Here is a 22,488-nt window from a genome sequence, read left to right as displayed (position 1 = left end):
ACATGAGGATGTCCCTTTTATTCCACACAAATAATATAGATATCTTTGTTTGTATATTGTGTTCATGTGTAAGACAATATAGCCATTATTTTTACCACAATTTTAATGTTTATCTCCAATATTTCAGAGTTTTAAGATTTATTTCCCCAGTTTTATTATGTGTATTTGTGTGTGTGTGTGTGTGTGTGTGTGTGTGTGTGTGAGAGAATATATGTGCACATGGGTATATGAGTGCCCAAGGAGGCCAGAAGAGGGCATTGGATCCCTTGGAACTGGAGTTACAATTATGTGAGTATCTAACAAGTGTGCTGGGATTTGAACTCTGGTCTTAATGAAAGGGCAACAAGCATCCTTGACTACAGATCCATCTCCAGCCCCTCAAAGATGTTTTATAAACAACTATTACTTTAATACTATGCCAATGAAAGTTTTCTTTAAAAAGGAATTAAGAATGCCAGTGAATCTAATCAAGCCAATATAATATAAATGTACATTAAAAGTTAAGAACCAGACACAATTTCAACATGGGAATAGGAAAGGTGGGCAAGAAGCCCAACCCCTGCTGAGGAACTACTGACAATTGATGGCTGCTGGGGAGGGAGAGCCAGTTTTCTTTAAGGGTGTGATGCTCGGCAGGTTGATCAGGCTCCAGGGCATGGACCCACACCCAAGAGTATTTGGGGACAAAAATTAGACTTGATAAGCCTTAAAATAAAAGCAGACATGAAATTGGAGGGTAGTAAAGTGGGGAGTGGTGATGGGGGAGGGGGTCTGAATATGATCAAAACGCATTGTGTGAAATTCTCAAAGAAACAACAAATTTTCTTAAAAGTTGAAAAAAGTACACTAGTGATAGTTTTTGGGCTCAGTCATTGTTTATTAGGCTTTACAGTTGGGTAGGATTGTTGATTAGTTTTCTCTCGGCAGTTTCCACAGTACCCTCTGATACTATGAGAGCTTGTCTTCAGGGAGGAGGCTTCCAAGTTAATTCCAGCTCAATTGCTCCAAGTCTGTGTTTGAAGTGTGGCCTATTTTCAGCAGTGGAGTCTTACCTTCACATTCTGGGAGGAAATCAAGAGCTGTGGCAATAGCCTATGTTATTTCAGGAGTCTTCTGAACTACCTTGACCAACAACTTGAAGGGAGGTTTTTCCTGCATGCCTCTGTGTGTTTTTGTTTGTTTCTTTCTTTCTTTTGTTGTTATATAGGCTTCAGTATACACATGCACTCATATATTTATTGTATTTTACTTTGGGGGCAATCAACAGGAGTCTAATTGGGATTAAGGTCCACCCAACAGGATAGAACTTACATATAGGACTATAGACACAGCCAAATACACATGGCTAGAGAGGTCACAGATCCTAGAAAAAAAAAAAACAACTTACTTTTCCCACATCCCTAGACCAATGTAATTTCTTACTTCATTCTAAATACGCATCCTTATATAGACAGACAAGTGTGTTTTTCACCCCTCATCACTGAAGTTTCTTTTTGTAACTGATGGATGCTATTACAGAGTTCAGGAACTGGTCAAAAGCACAGAATAAGTGTCTGTGAAACCCTTAACCCTAAGTGACACATCTTCAATGCAACCTTCACACATAGGATGAATGCATCTTCAATCTCACCAACAATGTTTCCTTATACAGCAGATGATGACTGACACAGAAACCCACAATTGATTGGTCAATGTGCAGAGAACAAGAGGCTGCAGAGTGCTGATCTCTGAATAGGGCACCTATTTCAAACTTCTGCCTCCCCAGACTCAGGGATCATTGTGGAAGAGGAGGTGGAAAGATTGTAAGACTTAGAGGGAGTGGATGACCATAAGGAAACAGAGTCTTCCAGACAGCTGGTCAATTAACATGAACTCACAGCAATGGTGACAGCATGCACAAGTCCTATGCAAGCTCCAACCAGACAAAATCCCAGGATAGACATGGGAAGTGGGTAAGAAATCCAAACCCAACCTAAAGAACTTTGGGCAATTGATGTCTGCTTGGAGGGGGAAAGACAGTGTCTTACAGGGATCGAAGTCTTAGTGGGCCCAGTGGATGGACCCACACTGAAGGACTCTCTAGGCCGTGTTATATATATATAAGAGAGTACATTAAATTGGGAGGGAGGGCAGTGGGGAGAGTTATGGGTAGGGGAGGGAATCTAAATACCATCAACTGTATTGTATGAAAATTGCAAAAATTCAATTAAAAAATTAAATAAAAAAATTTAATCAATCCCAGAAAAAGGAATTGTCCTGAACAATTCAAATATTAACAATTTTACCTAAAATTTCAGGTGTGACTATTTTCTAAAATCATGTAATATTCCACATTAAGCTTAACAAGGACCAAATCATAAAATATCCCAGATTAAATGATTTGTTATACATTTGTGTACTTTACACTCATCACTGAGTCTGCACACTTCTCAGTCACACTAGGTACAAATGGACTGGATGGCTTGTACACAAACAAAAGCACCAATCATTAGTAAAATTACAGTCACTGACATTTTAAGCACATTCATTTTAATGCAATATCCTAATTACTTGATGAATTTAAAATGTCCTGTCTGTATCTGCAACTTGGAGGTCTTGAATAGATATCACGGAGGAAACAAAATCACATATAAAGAATTAACACTGACATAGTAAATCATGTGTAGTTTTTCAGTAGGTATTTTTCTAAGTGTACCAAAGACAGAGTGCTCATAGCATCAGGTAAAAGGAGCTACACACTGAGAGAGATTATTATTATTATTATTATTATTATTATTATTTTCGGTTCTACATGCTGTTTTATTAACTTTCACATCAAGAATAGTCATGATAAAATTTCTCTAATTTTAAACTTTAGGTTTTAATTTAATCAGAATACTGAAAAATAAAAGCATTAGTGATAACATCTGAAAACAAGACTAGTGAGAAAAAAGTTTCCAGATAAAACAAGTCACTGGAAAGCCCCTGCATTCAAAACAGAATGGTGTTGGTACAGGAACAGACAAGCAGGAATCAGAGAAGACAGACCAGAAACAGATCCAAATACACAGCCAGCTTTATACGTAACAAGTGTAAGATTTCAATCCCATGAAAAATAAAAGGATTTGTAGTAACTAGGATTTATGTCACAGTTATCCATCTAGGAAAGAAAAAGAAAGAAAAATAGAATCCTACCTCATATCACATGCAAAATTTAAAGTTGGAACAAGATTTGAGTGTCTTTTTAAAATGGGATAAAAAATTTTTAAAGACTATCTGATGACCTTGAGGTGGGAATACGATCCTGAGCACATCAGAAAACTGCAAAACCATAAAGGAAAAGACAGACACATTTGATTAAATAATTAACAAATTTCATTTGGCACCATCCGCAGAGGGAGAAAAAAACATCAGAAAGATACATTTTCACACATATAACAAAAGATTAACATCTAAAAACATGAACTAGAATCTGAAAGTAAAACATGGGCTGTGGAAATGAAATGAAGGAAAAAAAGAAATTCAAATAGACAGCTGACGTATGAGAACAGACTCAGGATTAGTGGTTGGTAGAGGAGATGAAAATTAATCATCAGATACAGTAAGGCTGGCAGGAATTCAAAAGGGCAGTGGCATCCAGGGCTGGTGAGAATGTAGGAAATGGGAGGCGATGTGTGATTCCTTTGGATAATTTATCAGTATCTATTAAAATGAAAAACACACATACCGTTTGACCAAGCAATTCCACTTCGGGGAATCTATCCTATAGGGAAAAAAAGGACCAGTATGTAAAGATGTAGGTACAAAGATCTTCACTGAAGCATCGTTGCTGTGGGTTAGGGTTGCCAAGTGCAGTACTGAGAATAATACAAACGTCCATCAATAGAGAAATAAAATGGTCAAATGAAATGTGATACACCTATCACATCAAATATTACAGTTAAAAATGAAATGGAGACAGTTATCCCTACGAACTTGGACAACTGATAAGGTGAGAAAAGTGGACCAAGAACTGAGTGTTCAGTGTTCTTGTAAGACAGGTACATGGATGTAAACACACTTGGCTGTGTATGAAACAAGGAATGGAAGAACACAAGCCAATCTAATGAGGGCCACTTTAGTGACAGAGTCCAAGTTTATCTTTGGGCTTACTCATTACAATGAGCATGATTACTAGCCTAATAATTTTCAAAGTTATTTTTAAGAAAAACATCAGCTTTTATTAGTAGTAGTATTCCCAGACATGTCCTTAGTGAAACCATACCGAGTGAACATTCTTTCTTTGCTTATGCCGCTATCACCAGTGTTCACTTCTGGTGGCTTGCCAATATCTATTTTTTTGTTCTGTCTCCTCTGTGTGTTCATCATGTTGTTTAGGTAAGACAGACTACACTCCATTTTCAGGGACTCCCAAACAGCTTCTAAACCACTACTCTCCGTGGGAAACAATTCCACGTTACTTACACACTTTTAAATTATCTGGTAGTTACATTTTTAACTTTTAAAAACATTTAAAGAAACAGAAATAGAATTTTATTTATTATTTACTTTAAAGATTTTATTGCCTTGAATTTCTCAAGAGTTCTAAGATTTTTTTTTTTTTTAAATGTCCAGGGCAAGACTTGAAATGGATTCTGGGGAAGTTGATGCTCTCTCTGTCTCTATCTCTCTCTGTCTCTCTATTTCTCTGTTTCTCTCCATATACACATGTACATGCATGTATAAACACATATGGGAGGGTACACATGTGTACAGGTATGTGTAGTGGCAGAGGTGGATGTCAGGTGTCTTCTACAATTTCTCTCCATCTATTTTTTTAAAGGGTGACTTATTGAACCTGAACTTCTCTGTTAGCCTAGACTGGCTGGCCGGTGAACCCCAGGCTTCTCTTGTCTCCAGCTCCCCACTGCTGGGATTACAGGCTCCCAACTTTTTATGGGGGTGCTGAGCATCTGAACTCAGGTCTTCAAGTTTGTTTGGCAAGCACTTTACTGACTGAGTCATCCTTCTAGCCACAGAAATGTAATTTTAATAATAGTAATATCGCTCTAATCAGATCCTCAGATTCTTCCATTTCAAAAATGGAAGAATTATTAATGAGAATATTCACATTCTTTCTATTCTTATCTCAATTCAGAGTATCTTCACGGCAAAAGCTCACCATGTTCAAGGCTGAATAAGAACTGGAAATGAATCAACCACAGAGAAACCATTACAGCGGGCAGAGAAAAGTTCTCTCCTGGGTGAGAGTGAACAAGGAACACAATATCCTGGGAATGGTTGGCCTGCAGTTGGGATGAGATCCCAGGTTTTCATGGACAACACTGAGCCCTGGATCTACCCTTGAAGCCTGGATTTTCAGTCATCCGAGCTGGTGAGCCTCCTTTATGTTCTTCAGACGCATAGATGAGGTTTTCTACTAGCTGCAGTAAGAAACCAGCCAGTTGATGAATTCCTCCATGGACAGTGCCGTGTCCAAGCAGTCATTTTCTCAAAGTAACTAACTAACTCAAAGGTTCCAGATTCCTTCATTTATTTGTACTCAGGGTATTCTTGTGTTCAGTTAGCTTTATTTGTTAACATTTTAGAGAATTTTCTGAAAAATATCTTCAGTGGAGATTCTCAGGCTAATGCTTGGTCATCCAGGGCAAGTTTCCAGTCACCACACAAAAGAGGAAATCTCAGAGGAGTCTCTCTCTCTCCCCCCCCCCCCATCTCCATCTCTATTTCTATCATCTTCGCTTTCCCCATTCTTCTCTAGATCAGAGTTTCCCAACTCTTTGAACAGGTAACTGCTGGGGATGGGGGATAGGAGTTCCATGTACACTGTGGGACATTTAGCATTATTCCTGACTACTTCTACTAAAGAAGAGAAGCCCTTCTCTACCCCCCAAAAACTGTAACAACAAATTGTGACACCTCTAAACCTGGTCAAATGTCTCCTGGTTGGGGATGTGTGTGTCAAAATTACTCTAGGTTCCATCCTGTTCTAGGTCAACAACCAATTCAACTGTACAACAGAACTTGATTGTGCTAAAAGACTCAGCCCTTGGAGTATAAATCTCCAGCCCATTCTTTCTGGGCCCTGTGGCCTTCTCTTAGGCTATTGAACTCTGTCTGGCCAATCTTCTACTCCTTCTGGCCCTTATCATGGAGCCTAAAGTCTCCTTTGCAGTTCTTTTTTGAGGAAAAACAAGGGTTCCTTCCCTCTGACTCTAAATTGAAATAATTGCTTGAGCTCCTCCAAAAATTACCTCCCAATCATTCCCCTTGAGAGGATTTTCTGATGAAGCATAGGCTCATTTCTGGTTACTCATTCCTCAATTGAGTCCTTGGGGCCTGGGTCACTCCTTTTCTCCACCTGTACCTTTGGAGGGCAATGCCATCCCACCTCTCCACACGTACACAGCATTCTCTCTAATCCACCCTTAGGACTAGAGTTTCATTATAATTACTGTGAACTGTTAACAGTTCCTCAAATTGATCTATAGACTCAATGCAATTACAGCGCAAAAAATCTCCTCAGGATTTTTGTAGAAGTAGACAAACTGCTTCTAAAGTTTAGGAACCTCGGAACAGCTCAAAACAACTCTAAAATGTACAAAGTTGAAGGATCAGCACCACTATTAACAAGATTCACTATGAAGCCACAAGAATCAAGGCTGTGTGGTACTGCTCTAAGGACAAGCAGATCAATGAAACAGAAGAGTAAAGCCTGCCAACGGACACTCGTATATAGGGACAATTGAGCTTTGACAAACACACAGAATTTCAATGGACAAAGGCATGTCTGTTCAATAAATGCTGCTGGAACAATTAGATGTTTATATGGAAAAATGTGAACTTTGATCCATATCATTTAATGTGCAAAAATTAACTCAAAATTAATCATAGATCTAAACATATAAAAGGCCTAGAGAATATAGGATAAAACTTCGGTGACTTTAGATTATGTAAAGACAGCTTAGATTCTACACCAAGTCTTTTAGAGAACAAATTCGTAAGTCAGACCATTAAAATCTAAAGCATTTGATCTTCCACAGATGCTATAAAGAGAATAAAAACACAATTCACAAGTTGGGGGAATATGTTTACAGATTCAACACCTCTTACCCAAAATGCTGGTAAGAAGCAGAAGTCTTTCATATTTCTGGACATTTTAGATTTGGAGTTTCTCGATTAGGAATAATCAACATGTGGCAGATTTATTGATAAAGGTCAAAAATTGTCAACTACCTAAATATCCATGAAGTGAATGATCAAACGATGACATTGCCGTGCAACAGACTATTACCTAGCAAAATAAAGAATTGATATTAAATGTGCAACATCTGTTACAGCACAGCACAGATGGATTTCAGAATGATTATGCTGAGTGAAAGAAGCCAGACCGAAAGAGAGAAAGGAGTTTATCCAGCAGCATATCATTTATTTAAGATTTTAAAACTACAATCTAACCTTTAGGGGCAGAAGGCACGGGAGTTGCCTGGCTGGGGTACAAGGATAGAACAGGTCACTACCAGGGGCAGAAGGACACTGATTGGGAAGATGGGCATTCCACTCTCCTGACTGTGGTCATGGATTCACTTGCACAGTTCATTTCTGTAAGTTTTGCAGATCTGAGGGCAGAACTCAGAATTTTATGCATGTGAGGCAAGCACTCTATCACTGAGTATTTGCACATCTCAAATGTGGACTTTAGATCACATGCAATTTATTGTATGCCAATTACATTTTTTAAAAATTTTTATTTTATGTGTATGAATGTCATGCCTGCATGTATATAAGTCGTACAATGCCCATGGAGGACAGAAGAGGGCATCAGATCCCCTGAAACTGGTGTTACGGATGGTTGTTAGTTGCCATGTGGGTGCTGGGATTCCAACCAGGGTCTTCTGGAAGAACAGCCAGTGCTCTTAACCACTGAGACATCTCTACAACCCCATGCTTTAAAAAAAAAAGGGGGGGGATAAAAATGTAGTGTTCACTGGTAGACTAGGCATAGTTGTACTCTTGGGACACTGGTTCATGTCACATGGGATTCCAGGAAAGGAAGCAATTTGAAGAAGTGGTATTTTATTTGCTGTTTTGAAATTCTGCTATGGGGCTGGAGAGATGGCTCAGTGGTTAGGAGCACTGACTGTTCTTGCAGAGGACCCGGGTTTGATTCCCAGCACCTACATGGTGGCTAACAACCATCCATAACTCCAGTTTCAGGGGATCTGATGCCTTTTTCTGACCTCTGTGGACATTGCATGACATAGGTGCACCTAAATGCAGGCAATACAGCCATACACATAAAATAAAAATAAAATTCTGCTATGGCTTAATAACAACAGAATTCAGAATTCTTTGGTATGTTAACATGGTGCAGCCTGGATACCAATGTAGCAGTAGATGTTGGGTGTGCTGCGGTACGGGATGAGCAGGCAGAGCCTCGGGAAGTGCAGAGCAGAACTATCTTTGCTATGATACCTTAACTACCCTCCTTTAAAAGTCTGGGAAGATGTCCATCACCACCACTGCTCCTCAAATGCGCCGAACATGTGTAGGTATGACCACCTGCAATGAAACCCACAGAAAAGGAAGAAAAAAAAAGGGAAGATGGGAACAAAACAAAAGATGGACCCAGAGTGGAGCTAATGGCCTGAAACCTCAAAGATAATAATTAAATGGTAAGATTTTATCTAGATGTTGATTGCAATATTTTCCCTGTGATTCTACCAGAACCAATTATATTAACATGAAGGAATAATTGAATACCTTAGAACTCCACCTAAAAACCCACGTTGTTCCCCTAAGACATGATGCCTGCATACTGATTTACTAATTTCATCTTCTTATTGATGTCAAGTGCATCTTTAAAATACTTCATCACTTCCAAGTGCTTTAGCCCACAAAGATTGGTTTCACTATTTAAGCTAAGCTTATCTTTCACACAGGGGGCAAAAAAGCTTTTTACTTAGTCTTGGCGATAATTGAGTTTTGATTCAGTAAAATACTAATACTGTGCTTTATACACTGAAATACAAAACCCTTGAAGAACTCATGCGCCCCAGCAAAACAATTATGGGTATTTGTTGCCTTGGCAAGGAGGCTGAAGAGAAGATAAAAAAGGAGCTAACTCCTTGCTTGGACCTGTGCCGCCACAGTGGTCAGGTCCCCATCTCCTGAAATAAGCATCATCACTTCTTCCACAGAGGGCTTGTGGAAGTCAAGTGGTGTCAGGCTTTCAAAGCATGCACCTTTCTCAGTTGCTTAACAGATAAAATCCACAGCCAGGTGTGGTGACACACGCCTTTAGTCCCAGCACTTGGGAGGCAGAGGTAGGCAGATCTCTGTGAGTTCAAGGCCAACCTGGTCTCCATAGTGAGTTCCAGGCCAGCTGGGGGCTGTGGGAGAGACACTGTCTCAAAAAGACCAAAAAAAAAAAAAAAAAAAAAAAAAGGATAAATCCAAAAGTTAACCTCTGTCTCCAAGCTAACCTTCACCACCATCAACAGGAGTCAAGGCTACCACTATGGAAAATCCAGATGTTGGAAAAGTTGGAACTCTGTGTTACTATTAGTTCCCACAAGGATCTCTCTGACATAGCAAAAGTTAAAAATCACTTTTTCCTATATAAGAAGGTATACAAAGACATGCCTAATTAATTGTTTTTTGAGATATAACTCAAGCTGGCCTCAAACTCACTGTGTAGTAGAGACTGATCTTGAACTCCTGATCCTTCTGCCTCTACTTTCCCAAGTGCTGTGATTACATCATGTGCCACCAGGAACAGCTTATGCAGTACAGTAAACTAAACCCAAGGCTTCATTCTTGCTAAGCAAGCACTCTACCAATTGAGAACACCCTCAGTCCAGGTTTTTTTTTATTAACTTTGGTTTAAAATGTAGCTTTTTTGTTTAAACTAAAGCAAGAACAATTTAATAAAAACTATAAACATGTTAACTACAAAATATCCAAATATTTCTTGAAAGACTGTATTTCTATAGTAAAAGTACATAAAAAGCCTTCACCTGAATATTATACACATGTTAAATTTAGTACTAGACATTTCATCCTAGGGGCTATGTAAGCATGAGGAACTGAGTTCAGATCCCCAGCACTGACAGAAAAGCCCACAGCAGTAGTGCATGTCTGTAACCCCAGAATTAGGGGTGGAGACATGTGGATCCCAGGGGCTTGTTGAGTCTGTGAGTTCCAGGTTCAGCAAGAGACCCTGTCTCAAAAAATAAAGAGAACAGGGCCTGGAGAGAGATGGCTCAGTGGTTAAGAGCACTGGCTGCTCTTGCAGAGGACCCAGGTTCGATTCCCAGCACCTACATGATGGCTAATAAAGTCCGTTACTACAGTTCCAGGGGTTCCAACTTCCTCTTCTGACTTCCAAGGGCATTGCACGACATGGGTGCACTTAAATACATACAAGCAATACATTCATACACATAAAATAATAAAAAGTTTGTGGGGGGGTAAGGAGAACAACAGAATTAGATTCTGGACAGTGATCTCTAGCTTCCACACACACACACATATGCACAGATGAGTACAAGCCTCCTTACAATACTTTTTTTTTTCCTAAAAATGTTAAAATGCATATTCTTAGGTGAGGTGAAATTTATGCCACCTGTTTATATCTGCATGCCAATCAAACTTATATAGCCAATGAAACTTTTTCCTTTCATGTATTTGTGTTGACTGCATTATCTACATAGACTCTTCTAATGACAGAGAGGATAATGTTATGTAGGTGGAGTATAAGGTGCAGCAGAGTTCAGATGGCCTCCAGGAGGCCAGTGCAGAGTTACTATGCTCCAAGGGCGCGTACCATATAAGTACAAGAGTGTCTTCAGCCCCACCCAGAAGAGGTGACTTTATAAAACAGCACAATAAAAGCCAAAGTGGGGTCTATTCATGTGAAAGATATAGCCCACCCAAATCTCAGAGAGTGAGGTACCAGTTGCAGAAAAAGTTGGGGGGAGAAACAACCCTAAAACACACTAGCTCTTCCCTAGTTCCTTAAGTCTGACAGCTTTCCACCACAAAGAATAAGGGGATTTGAAGCCTCCCAAGTAGAAACTCACGGACTCAAGTGAAGCCCACTTGTCCCTGGCTCCAGTCTAGGCCCCCAAACAGCCCTATTGCTTCCACACAATGGGAGTACAGAGAGAACAATGCTAAATTGAAAGGCCTGCTCACATGTCCAGTTGGATAATGGATATAATTGGGAGTTGCCAGTTACTGCAACTGGGGATGTCACACCCTGACCAGGGCAGCCATCACTGGTCTCTTTATCGTTCTGGGGTGCACTTTGTTCCTGGCAGTGCTGAGGGTGTGACTAGAGGGTTTTCCCTTAGTTGCAGTAAGTGGAAACTTTTAAGAAGAACTCTCCTGTGTTTCTAAAATGTTCAGAGAAACTGTGATAAGCAGGCTGAAGGGAGAGGTATTCTGAGAAGCCTCGACTCAGTATACACTGTAGAGGGTAAAGTTAACCTTCACTTTTACAGAACAAACATATTCACTGTCTTGTTGACACTCAAGCATGCCAGCCTTAACACGGAAACCTCAAATCTTGGTGGTTAGGAATCCTAAATTGTTGCTGCTATTGTTCGAGACAGGCTCTCACTATGTAGTACTGGCTAGGCTGGCCTTGATCTCACAGAGATCTGCCTGCCTCTGCCTCTGGAATGTTGGATTAAGGAACCCTAACTTAAATAAGGTTTCTCTTATGGCTTCTTCCAGCCCTGAAATGTTATGAAATTTTTTCCTTCTCCTCAACATTTATCTGAACTTAGTTCTAAAAAGTGACTTTCCATGATGCTGAGAAGGAATGGATTATTCTGGAAGAGAAGCCGCTGTGCATAGGAAGTTGGTACCCTCCATCCTGATAATACAGAGACTGTGTATGGGTGTGTCTCCATTGCACAGGAAGAAGCCTGTTGTTTATAAGCGTTGAACACATCAGGACATGCTGAAAGACCTACCCAAAGCCATGGGGCCATCTGCTCCTCTTCAACACCCCTCAGAAAACAGCCCCTCAGAAAATGCCACTAAAATGAATGGATGTTAAGGGGACTTCCCCAGCATACGCTTGGATTTTTGGCTAACAACAGGCTGCAAATAATGATGGTAAGTAGGATATACTCCCTAATATGTTTTATTTAACAAACACACTGAACCTATGCATGCTAGGCACAATTATGAAGACTTTATAAATATTAATTAATTTAATCCTCCCAACAATTCCAGGATACAGTAGTATTTCCATCTTACAGGTGAGAAACTAGGATACACCGAGGTCAAGTCGTTTTCTGAAGGTTTCAGAGCTGGTTAAATTTCAGAGACAGAATTGAAATCCAGGTGCTGTGGCTTCTGGGTCTCTGTTTCAAAGTACTAAACAGTAACTTCCTGCCAGTTAGCAGACCCAAGAAGCTGACTTTCTCAGTGAGAGATTTGCCTGCCTGCAGCCACCATGGCCACACTGTATCACCCTCGCTGGAAAGGAACTGCCTATGAAAAATCTTTCCCAGATTCTGCTAGACTCAAATTTGCTAAGGTTATTCTAGTAAATTTGAAACTAGTGGCTTCCCTTCCGGTCTCTGTGGACCCAAAGGTGGAAGACCAGCTTTACCATCCCAAACACCTAAAGCGGAAATGAGGTTATTTTTGAATCCTCTTAAGAAAGAATTGGCTGTAAGTCTCTTTCTCTCTCTCTCTCTCTCTCTCTCTCTCTCTCTCTCTCTCTCTCTCTATCACACACACACACACACAGGCTTCTAATCTACATGCCAAGGGTAACTTGGAAATACACATATATTTTGGTGATCTTATGCCTTTCCAGGTAACCCAGCCTCTGGGGTAGAACTCAGGTCTCCCTTTCATTTCTAAAGGAAAGTGCATCCGTCCCATACCGTTTTGTTCTCCCACTCTCTCCTCTGCCCACTGCACAGGAGAGATACTTGAAGGCCGGCTGCAAACACATGGCAAATGCCAAGCTGGCTGCCTGATGAATATACAAATACTACTGACATTCTCCCCAGCTCAGAATCCTCTCTTTACTCTAGGATACATTACACCGCTCTCTCTTTATATAAACATGCCACTTTAAATGCTAATTCAGATGCAATACTCAATTTTTTCTTCGTTTTGTTTTTGGATTTCTAACATTCAAAATGACACTGGACTTGCATTTGGTGTTGACAGTAGACACTCTGAGTTCTGGCTTCAGTACTTGTGGGGGTGGGAGGATAGAGAATTCTATGGAGAAAATGAATTTATCTTAAAGCACAGCCAAATATGGCTTCCTTGTCCTTTATTTTGCTGGAATTAAATCCCCTCCCTCTCTTTCAGGTTGCCTTCACCTTGCTGAAAATCTCATAAATCTGTTTCAAATCTATTGCAAAACCAAGGTGATTCTCTCTCCTTGCATTCTGGAAATAACCTCATTTTACCTAAACTACTTTTCTAAACATCCAGGCAAGGTATTATGTTCTGAATTTAAGTCTTCTTTCTTAAAAAGTACACAGATCTATACATACCAATTACATCCACCCAAGCCCATTCAATGACTTCGAAGGTCATTTTCTATCTTGTCTCAAAATGAGGAATTCCAAGCTCAGAAATACCCTCATTCCTTTCAGGCAGCTCAATGTATCTCCTGTTAAGACATACTCTATCTCCAAAGTCAAACTAGCTCAGCTCCACCTGGGTTTCTAGGCAGCACTCTCTCCTGTAGACCTTCTGTTTTCCATCCCATTCCTGGACATCCTCGGTCACGTGTATATAAGAAAGTTAGCCAGAAAGTAGTAAAATAAGTTTATCATCTTTTTATATGTTTATGACTCTATTTATGCAGCAAAATGATTTTCAACATCTACTCAAATCTCTGGTAGACAGGTCTGTGGCTGTAACAGGTTCTTAGAAGTCGTTTTTGCTAAAAAGCAGTGACAAAGCAACTAAGTACGGAATAACATCATGACAGTGGGCTTCCTTTTGTGCCCATCTGTCTCCTTTACTTTGGCCAAAAGCACAGAGATAAATGCCTATCCTAGAGTCACCTTGGCTTCCAGGAACAGCAAAACCTCACACACAGAAGATGAGGGAATCTACTTGTGGTGAAGAGGCTACACAGTGGACTAGGAGAGATCACCTTATAGGAACAAGATGGGTCCCCTCCAGAGATGATGGCTGTAGCGCCACCTTGCAGAACCAGAAGACAGACAAAAATCAGCCAGACCACACCTTCATCAAGCACACTCTCTTGCCTCCTTACACTAGTTCTTCCTCTATTTAAACCTAAAGCTCATGTCAGAACTTCAAAAACAAACTCAGGGCTCACTGGTCCCATTTATCTGCTCCTTGCTGTAAAGTGGTAACACTGATTAATAAATCTCTCTGCTTTTCACCATTACTTATCTTTCAACTGGGGTATGGGGATAGATTGGCCTAGCTTGTTTAGGCTGCCAGAGCCCAGGCTTCTACCCTAAAGTTACCGTTATAACGTTGGTGAGCCGAGTCAAGAGAAAAGAGGCCTTATTGGTGCCAGTCACTTGATACAACTTGACCCCTCAATAAACAGGAAAGATTGAATGGTTCCATGTAGCAGCTTTTGGAATAAACTATTCCAAGGCTTTTCTTATGGTTCCACTTCTGCCAGAATCAGCTGCTCTCTAACACTGTTGAGTGAGGCAGAGAAATGAGGGTCAGAACTCTACCCACCATGAAGTCTGAGCCGTGGTAAGTTCTCCCCAGTTGGTACAACTCAGGTCCTGCCCTTCCTCTTCTTTGTCAGTTTGGAGGCTCCTGTGAGTTGTTTGGGAACAATTTGAATTTGCCATTTATGTGACAGAAAGTTGGGTTCCTTATCTTTGGGGGCTCTGTTGAGCCAATCTGGAGCTCTTTTGAATTATTTGGAGATGTGCTAATGTAACGGGAAAGCGTAAATTGTATTAATTTTTGTGTTTGCAAGTAGAAAGGGATATTAAGGTACACAGAGAACAAGGGTGTCTAGGAGAGAGCCCCACTGTGAATTTGTATCCATGGGGAATTCTAAGTCTGTGCTGTCTTGATGCCCATTAGATCTCTCTATTCTGGCTGACTAGTGTTTGGTAAACCTATGATGATTATCTAAGAGTACATTTTGAATGAATCTAAGTGTTTCTGTATACCATTTTATGCACTGATCTATTGGTTGGTATTTTTGATGACTGGCTTGAAGGAGGCTGAAAAGTCTGATGGTGGTAGCAACAGCCCCTTAGCAATTCATCTACGTGAGGGTCTCCTGGAATCTAAAGAGAGAGATGCTTCCTCTGGCCCATTCCAGTTGACTCCAGGTGACTAGCATCTTAACAGAGGTGTCAGGGCTGCAGGATGCCATGAAGTGTGGCATCTCATAGAGAACTATATGCAAAGAAGATACTCCGAAGATGAACCTGGGGTCACTGGACCCTTCATCCATTCCATTTCCAATATGGCTACACTGAATAAATATCTTTCTCTGCTTCTCAAACTTACTTGTCTCTTTAATTGACATATGGGAATGGGTGGCCAAGCCTAGTTTGTGGTGAGAGCCATAGCCTAAATTTTTAATCTAGAACTCCAGTCATATGATCAGCCCACCAGAAGCTGCTCATTCATGAATATTCATGAATCTTCTACTATACACAGATGTACATTTGAGTGAATTATCAAAAGGAATAAATAGATTCAAGATTCACATGAATGAATTTCTACTGAGGTATCTGGTACCAGACTAGGTTTGTTGATGGATATTGTTTTATAAGGAGGTGGGCTTCCCCGCAGGCCTATCACATGCTAATTAGACTCCTACCGACCTTACTCCATGGCCAGCTTTACTGGGCTCCACTTTGAGGACAATGGTAGAAAAAGATGAACGGAGAAGGAACATGAAAACATTACAAAGAGAAAGAAAGATGGCTCCAGATATTGTTGCTAGATCAAGAATGAATAGATCAGGACACTGAAATTGACTCTAGAGTGATTACAATACTCCAGCAACTTCTCATACACATCCTTTCCCAGAGAAGCTATGCACATCTAGGGCTGCTTCTACTTTGGGTTCCATCTGGGAGGTACTCCCCTAAAATCATCTTTAGGCATATGTGCTCAAAGAACACAAAGCTAAACCACCACCCAAAAATCATTCACAGCTTCTACTAAAATAAAGTTATAACTGCAATTCTTTAATAGATTTTACGATTTCCAGACCTACAGGGCTCCATGCTACAATGTGCAAAACTTTATAATTAAACAAGGTAGGGGAAAGGCCAGGCTAAGTAGCAGGGAGAGTCTACTGCTAAGAATAGATAGTACAATTTCCTCTTCTTTGTGGAGAAATCTGAAATCCCATTAAGAAGTCAGAGGGGGAGGAGGTGGGAAGAGCTGGCTCCTGCCAACTTCCTGCTCCCCTCTCTGGAGTGTGAGCTCTAAAGAGGCCTTCTAGGGAATTACATTAAAAGGAGCCTCAGTCCTGGAGAGCTGTTTATTTGGGCAATTAACAAAACACAAAGGGGGTCTTTAAAAATAAGTGCTAGCTTCAGGGATACCTCTGTTTTGTTGCTAACCATCCATCAGCTCACATCTTCCCCTGTCCACTTTTCTACTTTCTTTGCCTCAAGCAAACTCCTGTAGGACAGCTTTCCACTTAGACATGTCATTTCAGGACTAAATATAGGCAAAACCTCAGTAGAAGAGAGCTAACACTAATGCACTTTTATAAATATAGAGTGTTCAGATTGGTGATCAGCAAAATCAAAATCATGTCAAGACAGTCTGTGTCCCACAGTGAATTTGTACCACCAAGGACCTGGAGTCTCTGTCCTCAAGGTAGGCTCAGGGACAGGGGCTGTGGAGACCAGGTGGGACACATGTATTCTGCTGAAGCCCTCCCTGCTAGAGGGAGGCAGCCTTGTATCTATTTCACAAACAGCCACACTGGGCATGTTACTACACTGGGCATGTCACTGGACACCTTGCTGGGAAGGAAGAACAACAAGATCCATGTGTCTTAAAAGGGCAAAAAATCTAATGCAACATCATAGAGCTCTGAAGCTCAACATTATAATTCATCACGATAAATGCAATGATATCATTTTCCTCCTTGCCTACCCTCAGGCAGTATATCAGAACAAATTTCAAGAATTCTGAAACTGATCATCACAATTCAGTCTTAAGTTTTAGCATTAGCCAACAAGTGCCTGACATAGAGAATATTCCAATTATTATAAAATTACAATCATTTGGGGGTAATCTTCATGAAGAGATCAAAAAAATCCTTTAAGGACAAAACACATTTACTTATGGACAGTCTCATAGCATTTTATATAATTGTTCTTTAAATTATTATTATTTTTAAAATATTTTGTTTATTTTTTACATGTATGAGTGTATTGCCTGCCTATGTGTAAGTGCACTAATGTCATGCAATGCCTGCAGAGGTCAGAAGAAGGCATAGGAACCCCTGGAACTGGAGCTATGTTAGCCACCATGTGGATGCTGGGACACAAACCCAGGTCCTCTACAAGAGCAGTCAGTGGTCTTAACTGCTGAGCCATCTCTCTAGTCCTCTTTAAATTATTTTTTAAAATATTTTATTTAACTGGGCGTGGTGGTACACACTTTTAATCCCAGCACTCCAGAGGCAGAATCAGGCAGATCTCTGTGAGTTCAAGGTCAGCCTGGTCTAAATAGCGAGTTTCAGGCCAGCTGGAGTTACAGGGAGACCCTGTCTCAAAAAGACCCCCCCCAAAAAAAAATTTTTTTAATTTATTTTTATTTTAAGCATATTGAGCATAATTGCCTGCATGTATATAAGTGCACCCACGTTGCACAATGTCCTTGGAGGTCAGAAGAAAGCACTGGATTCCCTTGAACTGGAGTTACAGATAGTGTTAGCTATCATGTGGGTGCTGGGAACAGAACCTGGGTCCTCTGCAGAAGCAGCCAATGCTCTTAAATGCTGAGTCAGCTCTCCAGACCCTAAATTATTTTTAAACCTATACAAGCATCTGGTTAAAGTTAGAGCTGCACATTCATATAATCACTGAACGTTTTAAATAAAATACTTCAAGAATGTCAAAACATAGACTATACAAACATCTGTGTACTTAGTGCCACAATAGTGATACCTGAAGTGAAGAGTCAGAATGCAAGAGTCAGAATGCACTGACTCCATTTTGGCTATCTGTTTCAGGCAAGCCGGGACAAGCCCAGGCATGTTGAAAATTTCCAGTTGTTATCCGCCCCCCCCCCCCCAAGCTATAGGTTAAGCAGCCCCAGGCATGTAAAAGCCTTATAAGGTAAAAACAAAAACTTCTGACCCTACAGATAACAGTCAGCATATTCCAGTGCCCTGAAGACAGCCAATAAGGATCTTCCCCGTACTCAGGACATAGGGCCATCCAATCATTTTGAAGGATGCTTGGCACGCATGGGCTTCTATGAAACTTCCTTATAAAAGCTTCTGCCTGCTAGTGTTCAGGCCGGATGCCATCTTTGGCTTGTGGAGTCCATGCCTGGATAGCTGCCAATTTGGTTGTGTTATACTTTAAAGTTCTGAATAAAATTTTTATGCAGTTTTTTTGTGTGTCTGCGAGAATTATTCCCAACTCTCGAACCCTCACAGAAGCTCCCTACAGAGCCCCTTGTACCTTATTTCTGCCATTTCCTATACTAGTAATCTTCGTCACAAAGCTACTGCCCACGCATGTCTTATACTGTTACAGTAAATGTATTTAGAAACAATAGAATAAATTCTGCTGTATATTTTTAAAATGTTGTTATGTCTCTGAGATTTGCTCACTGTATTTTTCTAATTATGCAGGCTCAACATGTATCCTGTTGTATTGTACTCCTTTGTATAGATATACCATGATTTTGACAGGTTGATGGGAAAGAGGGAACAGAGAGTGTGGTAACTTTAGTTCTAAGGAGGATAAAAGGAAACTTTATCTGAGAATCAGAACTCAAAAGCCTTGGTAATTAGCTCTTCTTTGAATGGAAAACAGAAGTTAAAATCCAGCTATGTAGCAAGCTGGAGCAGAAATAAAGGACACTAAAATGCTGGAAAGCCTCAGGAAAAATCTATCTGAGGTAACTTTCTTATCTAGTAGCATCTTGCCTAGAAGGCAGTTCCCTGGACTTTTCTTGTCCATTGCTCTTTGCCCTATAAAGATCTTCCTCATCTCCTCTGTTACCTTTTGAACTTCATGTAAAACCAGACAGTGACTAGTTCTGGTCAAAATGACTGCAAGCTGCAAAATTAGAGGGTATCTAAATTATATTTTTCTAGACAAAACATAGTTTGCTTTTTTGCATGCTCTCAATAATGAAAAAGCCTATCTTCTTTCTCTTATTTATGAAAGTTTATTTTAAATATAGCATATGTTTCTGACTACAAATATAAAAGTTATCTTTATGCTTATTCAAAACAATACTCAAATATTTCACACAAAGCTAACAAATCCTATAAGTTTCAGAAAAATGAAAATGCAATTTAACCTTCAAGAGCCACACATTAAACTGGGTATGGTGGCACATGCCTTTAATCTTAGCAGGCAGAGGCAGGCAGATATCTGTGATATCCAAGGCAGCCTGATCTACATAAGGAGTTCCAGGCTAGCTGGGGCTACAGAGAAATCCTGTCTCAAAAAGACAAAAAAAAAAAAAAAAAAAAAAAAAAAAATTTTTAGAAGTAGCAAATATACCAAACTAAACCTTCTTTTTCTGAAACACCTTCCAAGTTCAACCACATGGCTTTAGGAGCAAGAACAGTGGGGCCTGTCCAGTTGCTCCTGTTAACATGGGAAAACAGGGACTCAACCAGACAGCAGGGAGAAAATCCCATCTTCCTGCAAGAAATCCTCAGAGTGGAAAGCCTTTACCAGGCCTTTATGCAGTAAACAAGGTAAGAGTTACAGGCTGAACAATAATGTATGTTGGCTAACATGGACATCTAATAAAGCTACAATTGCATCCTTCTTCATTAGATTTGTATTAAAATCACTCGCGCATTTGTTCTTAAATGCATTACTTTTTCTCAGTGCCATAAAGGAACTTGCCCAAGGAGAATAGTTACAGGCATTCTGGGTGGTGTTTGCTGAAGATGCTGAGTGGCATGGGGTCCTGAACAGTCATATCAGGCACCATTAATTTTTTGAGAGATAACGGCAGTAAACAGAAAATACAAGATAGCATGTTTATTTGGTATGTGTGGGGGTCTTCATTTATAAGTATTAATTTTCACAAAATTTACCGAAATAGGTAGCTTTATGTTTGAGAATGCACCACGCTTTATTCCCATAATCTGATAAATCAATGGATTTTTATTACAGAAGGGATTTTAAATGCCCCATATAATTCAAAGCATGCCCTCCAAATAAACTTATTTCATCATCCCTTTTCATTATAATGAAATCCCTTATTTCATTATATCTTTTCGCTCTCTCAAGGTAAGGAACAAATATTTTCTTTCTGTATGATGTATTTCACCTCAACTCGGGCCATCAGCTAACATTAACAGAAATGAGACTTAACAGTGAATGGCAAAATGGTTCTGAAATATATACAACATATTTAATTTCCTAATTAGTATGAGCTTTTGATAGTTATTGGAAATATAGTAATCTAAGGGGAATTATTAGAAAGTCTAAATGCAAAATCTAACAAAAGTTCTAAAGTTGTCAAATAAAGCACAGAAGAAAAATCCAGAGTGTTTAGGAGTCAGTGAAAGTAGAGAGAAAATAAGACTTTTTCCTACAAAGATATTTCATGTAGTTTTTCTATTTTTCTCATTTATAATTTCTCATTATGACAAGAAATATCAAAAGTTGAACTCTTCAAAATTTCTGAAACTGAGTTTTAATCATTAAGTACTCTGGAAAGCATTTAATCCTAATGCATTTCCTAATGTTAAGGATCAAGCCATTAACCTCTAGTCAAGAAGAGAAACTAGGAGATAGACCTGGATTTTGAGGAAATTATTTTAAGAAAATTGATCCATTATCCACTTGGCAGCCAACTTGTTTCAAAAAGAGAAAGTAAAAAAAAAAAAAATGAAATGGAAATAAAATGTTCACAGATCATACAGTTTAGGTTTCTAGATGCAAAGTCTAGAATTTTCCAAAATTTAACCCAGGAGATGAATCTTGTCAAGAGTCACCATATAGTTTTCTATTCCTCTACAGTTGGAATCTTATCATATCAATTAAATTACATTACATTTTTAAGAAGGAACTGCTCTACAAACTTCCTTAGTATAAACCAGACCCCCCCCCAAATCCAAAGATTTCAAAATCAGTCCTGACTTAGTACTAGTTGATCAAAAACAAACAAACAAACAAACAAACAAACAAACTTACCCAAGGGCTGGAAAGATGGCTCAACAGGTAAAAGCACTGACTGCTCTTACAGAGGACCTGGGTTCAATTCCCAGCACCTACATGGTGGCTAACAACCGTCCATAACTCCAGTTCCAGGGAATCTAACACCCTCTTGCCTCTGCAGGCATTGCACACATAGTGCACTTAATACATGAAAGCAAAATACTCATACACATAAAATAAAATCAATAATTTAAAAAAATTTTAAATTCACCCTAAATGTGGTGAAATATTAGGGACAATTCACTAATGACTAATGAGTAGAACTATGATATATACAAATATATAATTGACCTTAAAAATCAAAGATTGAGCCCGGCATGGTGGTGCACGCCTGTAGTCCCAGCACTTGGGAGGCAGAGGCAGGTGGATCTCTGTCAGTTCAAGGCCAGCTGGGGCTACAGGGAAACCCTGTTTCAAAAGGACCAAAAATAAAGATTGAGCCAGATGTGGTAGCACATGCCTTTAATCTCAGCACTGGGGAAGCAGAGGCAGGTGGATCTCTGTGAGACTGATTACATAGTGAGTTCCAGGCCAGATGGGGCTACAAGGAGACCCTGTCTCGAAAAACCAACCAACCAAACCAAACAGAAACAAAAAACCAAAAATAAATAAATAAATAAAAAATCAAAGGCTGAAACATACTATGAAGAATCAAGTCAAGGGGTATTTGAGAAATGGCTTAGTGGTTAAGAGGGCTGGCCGCTCTTGCAGAGGACCTGGATTCAGTTCCCAGCACCCACATGGCAGCTCACAACCATCTGTAACTCCAGTTCCAGGGGATCCTACACCCTTCTTTGGCCTCCTCTGGCACTCAGGCATGTGGTTCACATGTATACATTTAAGCAAACAGTTGTTCAAGTAAATAAAAATAAATAAATCTTGAGAAAAGCAAAATCAAGTCAAGGTCCATAAATTTGTCTGTTCAATAAGACCTAGATCTAATAACAGGACGTTTAGCTGACTCAAAGGCTTCATCCATTCAAACACAAAAGTATACCACTGATTCTGCATAAAATCCACAATGAAAAGAACAAACAGAGATTTCCAGAACAGGGACAAGCACTACACTAATTCCTGATTGAGATCAACTTGTATTATCTGCAGACCA

The 22,488-nt window shown here is 39.8% G+C and overlaps 1 protein-coding gene across 5 annotated transcripts in view; it reads right to left on the bottom strand.

Moving 5' to 3' along the window:
- Mast4 (microtubule associated serine/threonine kinase family member 4) overlaps positions 1-22,488 on the bottom strand; it is a 648,204-nt gene that overhangs the window by 281,866 nt on the left and 343,850 nt on the right. For 3 of the 5 annotated variants that reach the window (XM_029566302.1, XM_029566303.1, XM_017799581.2), the window contains one exon: positions 3,707-3,742. The exons of the other annotated variants lie outside the window; for them this stretch is intronic. In XM_029566302.1, coding sequence (XP_029422162.1) covers positions 3,707-3,742 — 36 coding nt within the window. The remainder of the gene's footprint in view (positions 1-3,706; positions 3,743-22,488) is intronic. 5 annotated transcript variants of the gene reach the window in all.

This window comes from Nannospalax galili, unplaced genomic scaffold (assembly GCF_000622305.1).
Source record: "Nannospalax galili isolate Female #2095 unplaced genomic scaffold, S.galili_v1.0 scaffold518, whole genome shotgun sequence".
Classification (NCBI taxonomy): domain Eukaryota; kingdom Metazoa; phylum Chordata; class Mammalia; order Rodentia; family Spalacidae; genus Nannospalax; species Nannospalax galili.
The sequence above is the reverse complement of the archived record's forward strand: the minus strand, read 5'-3'. Positions and strand labels throughout refer to the sequence as shown.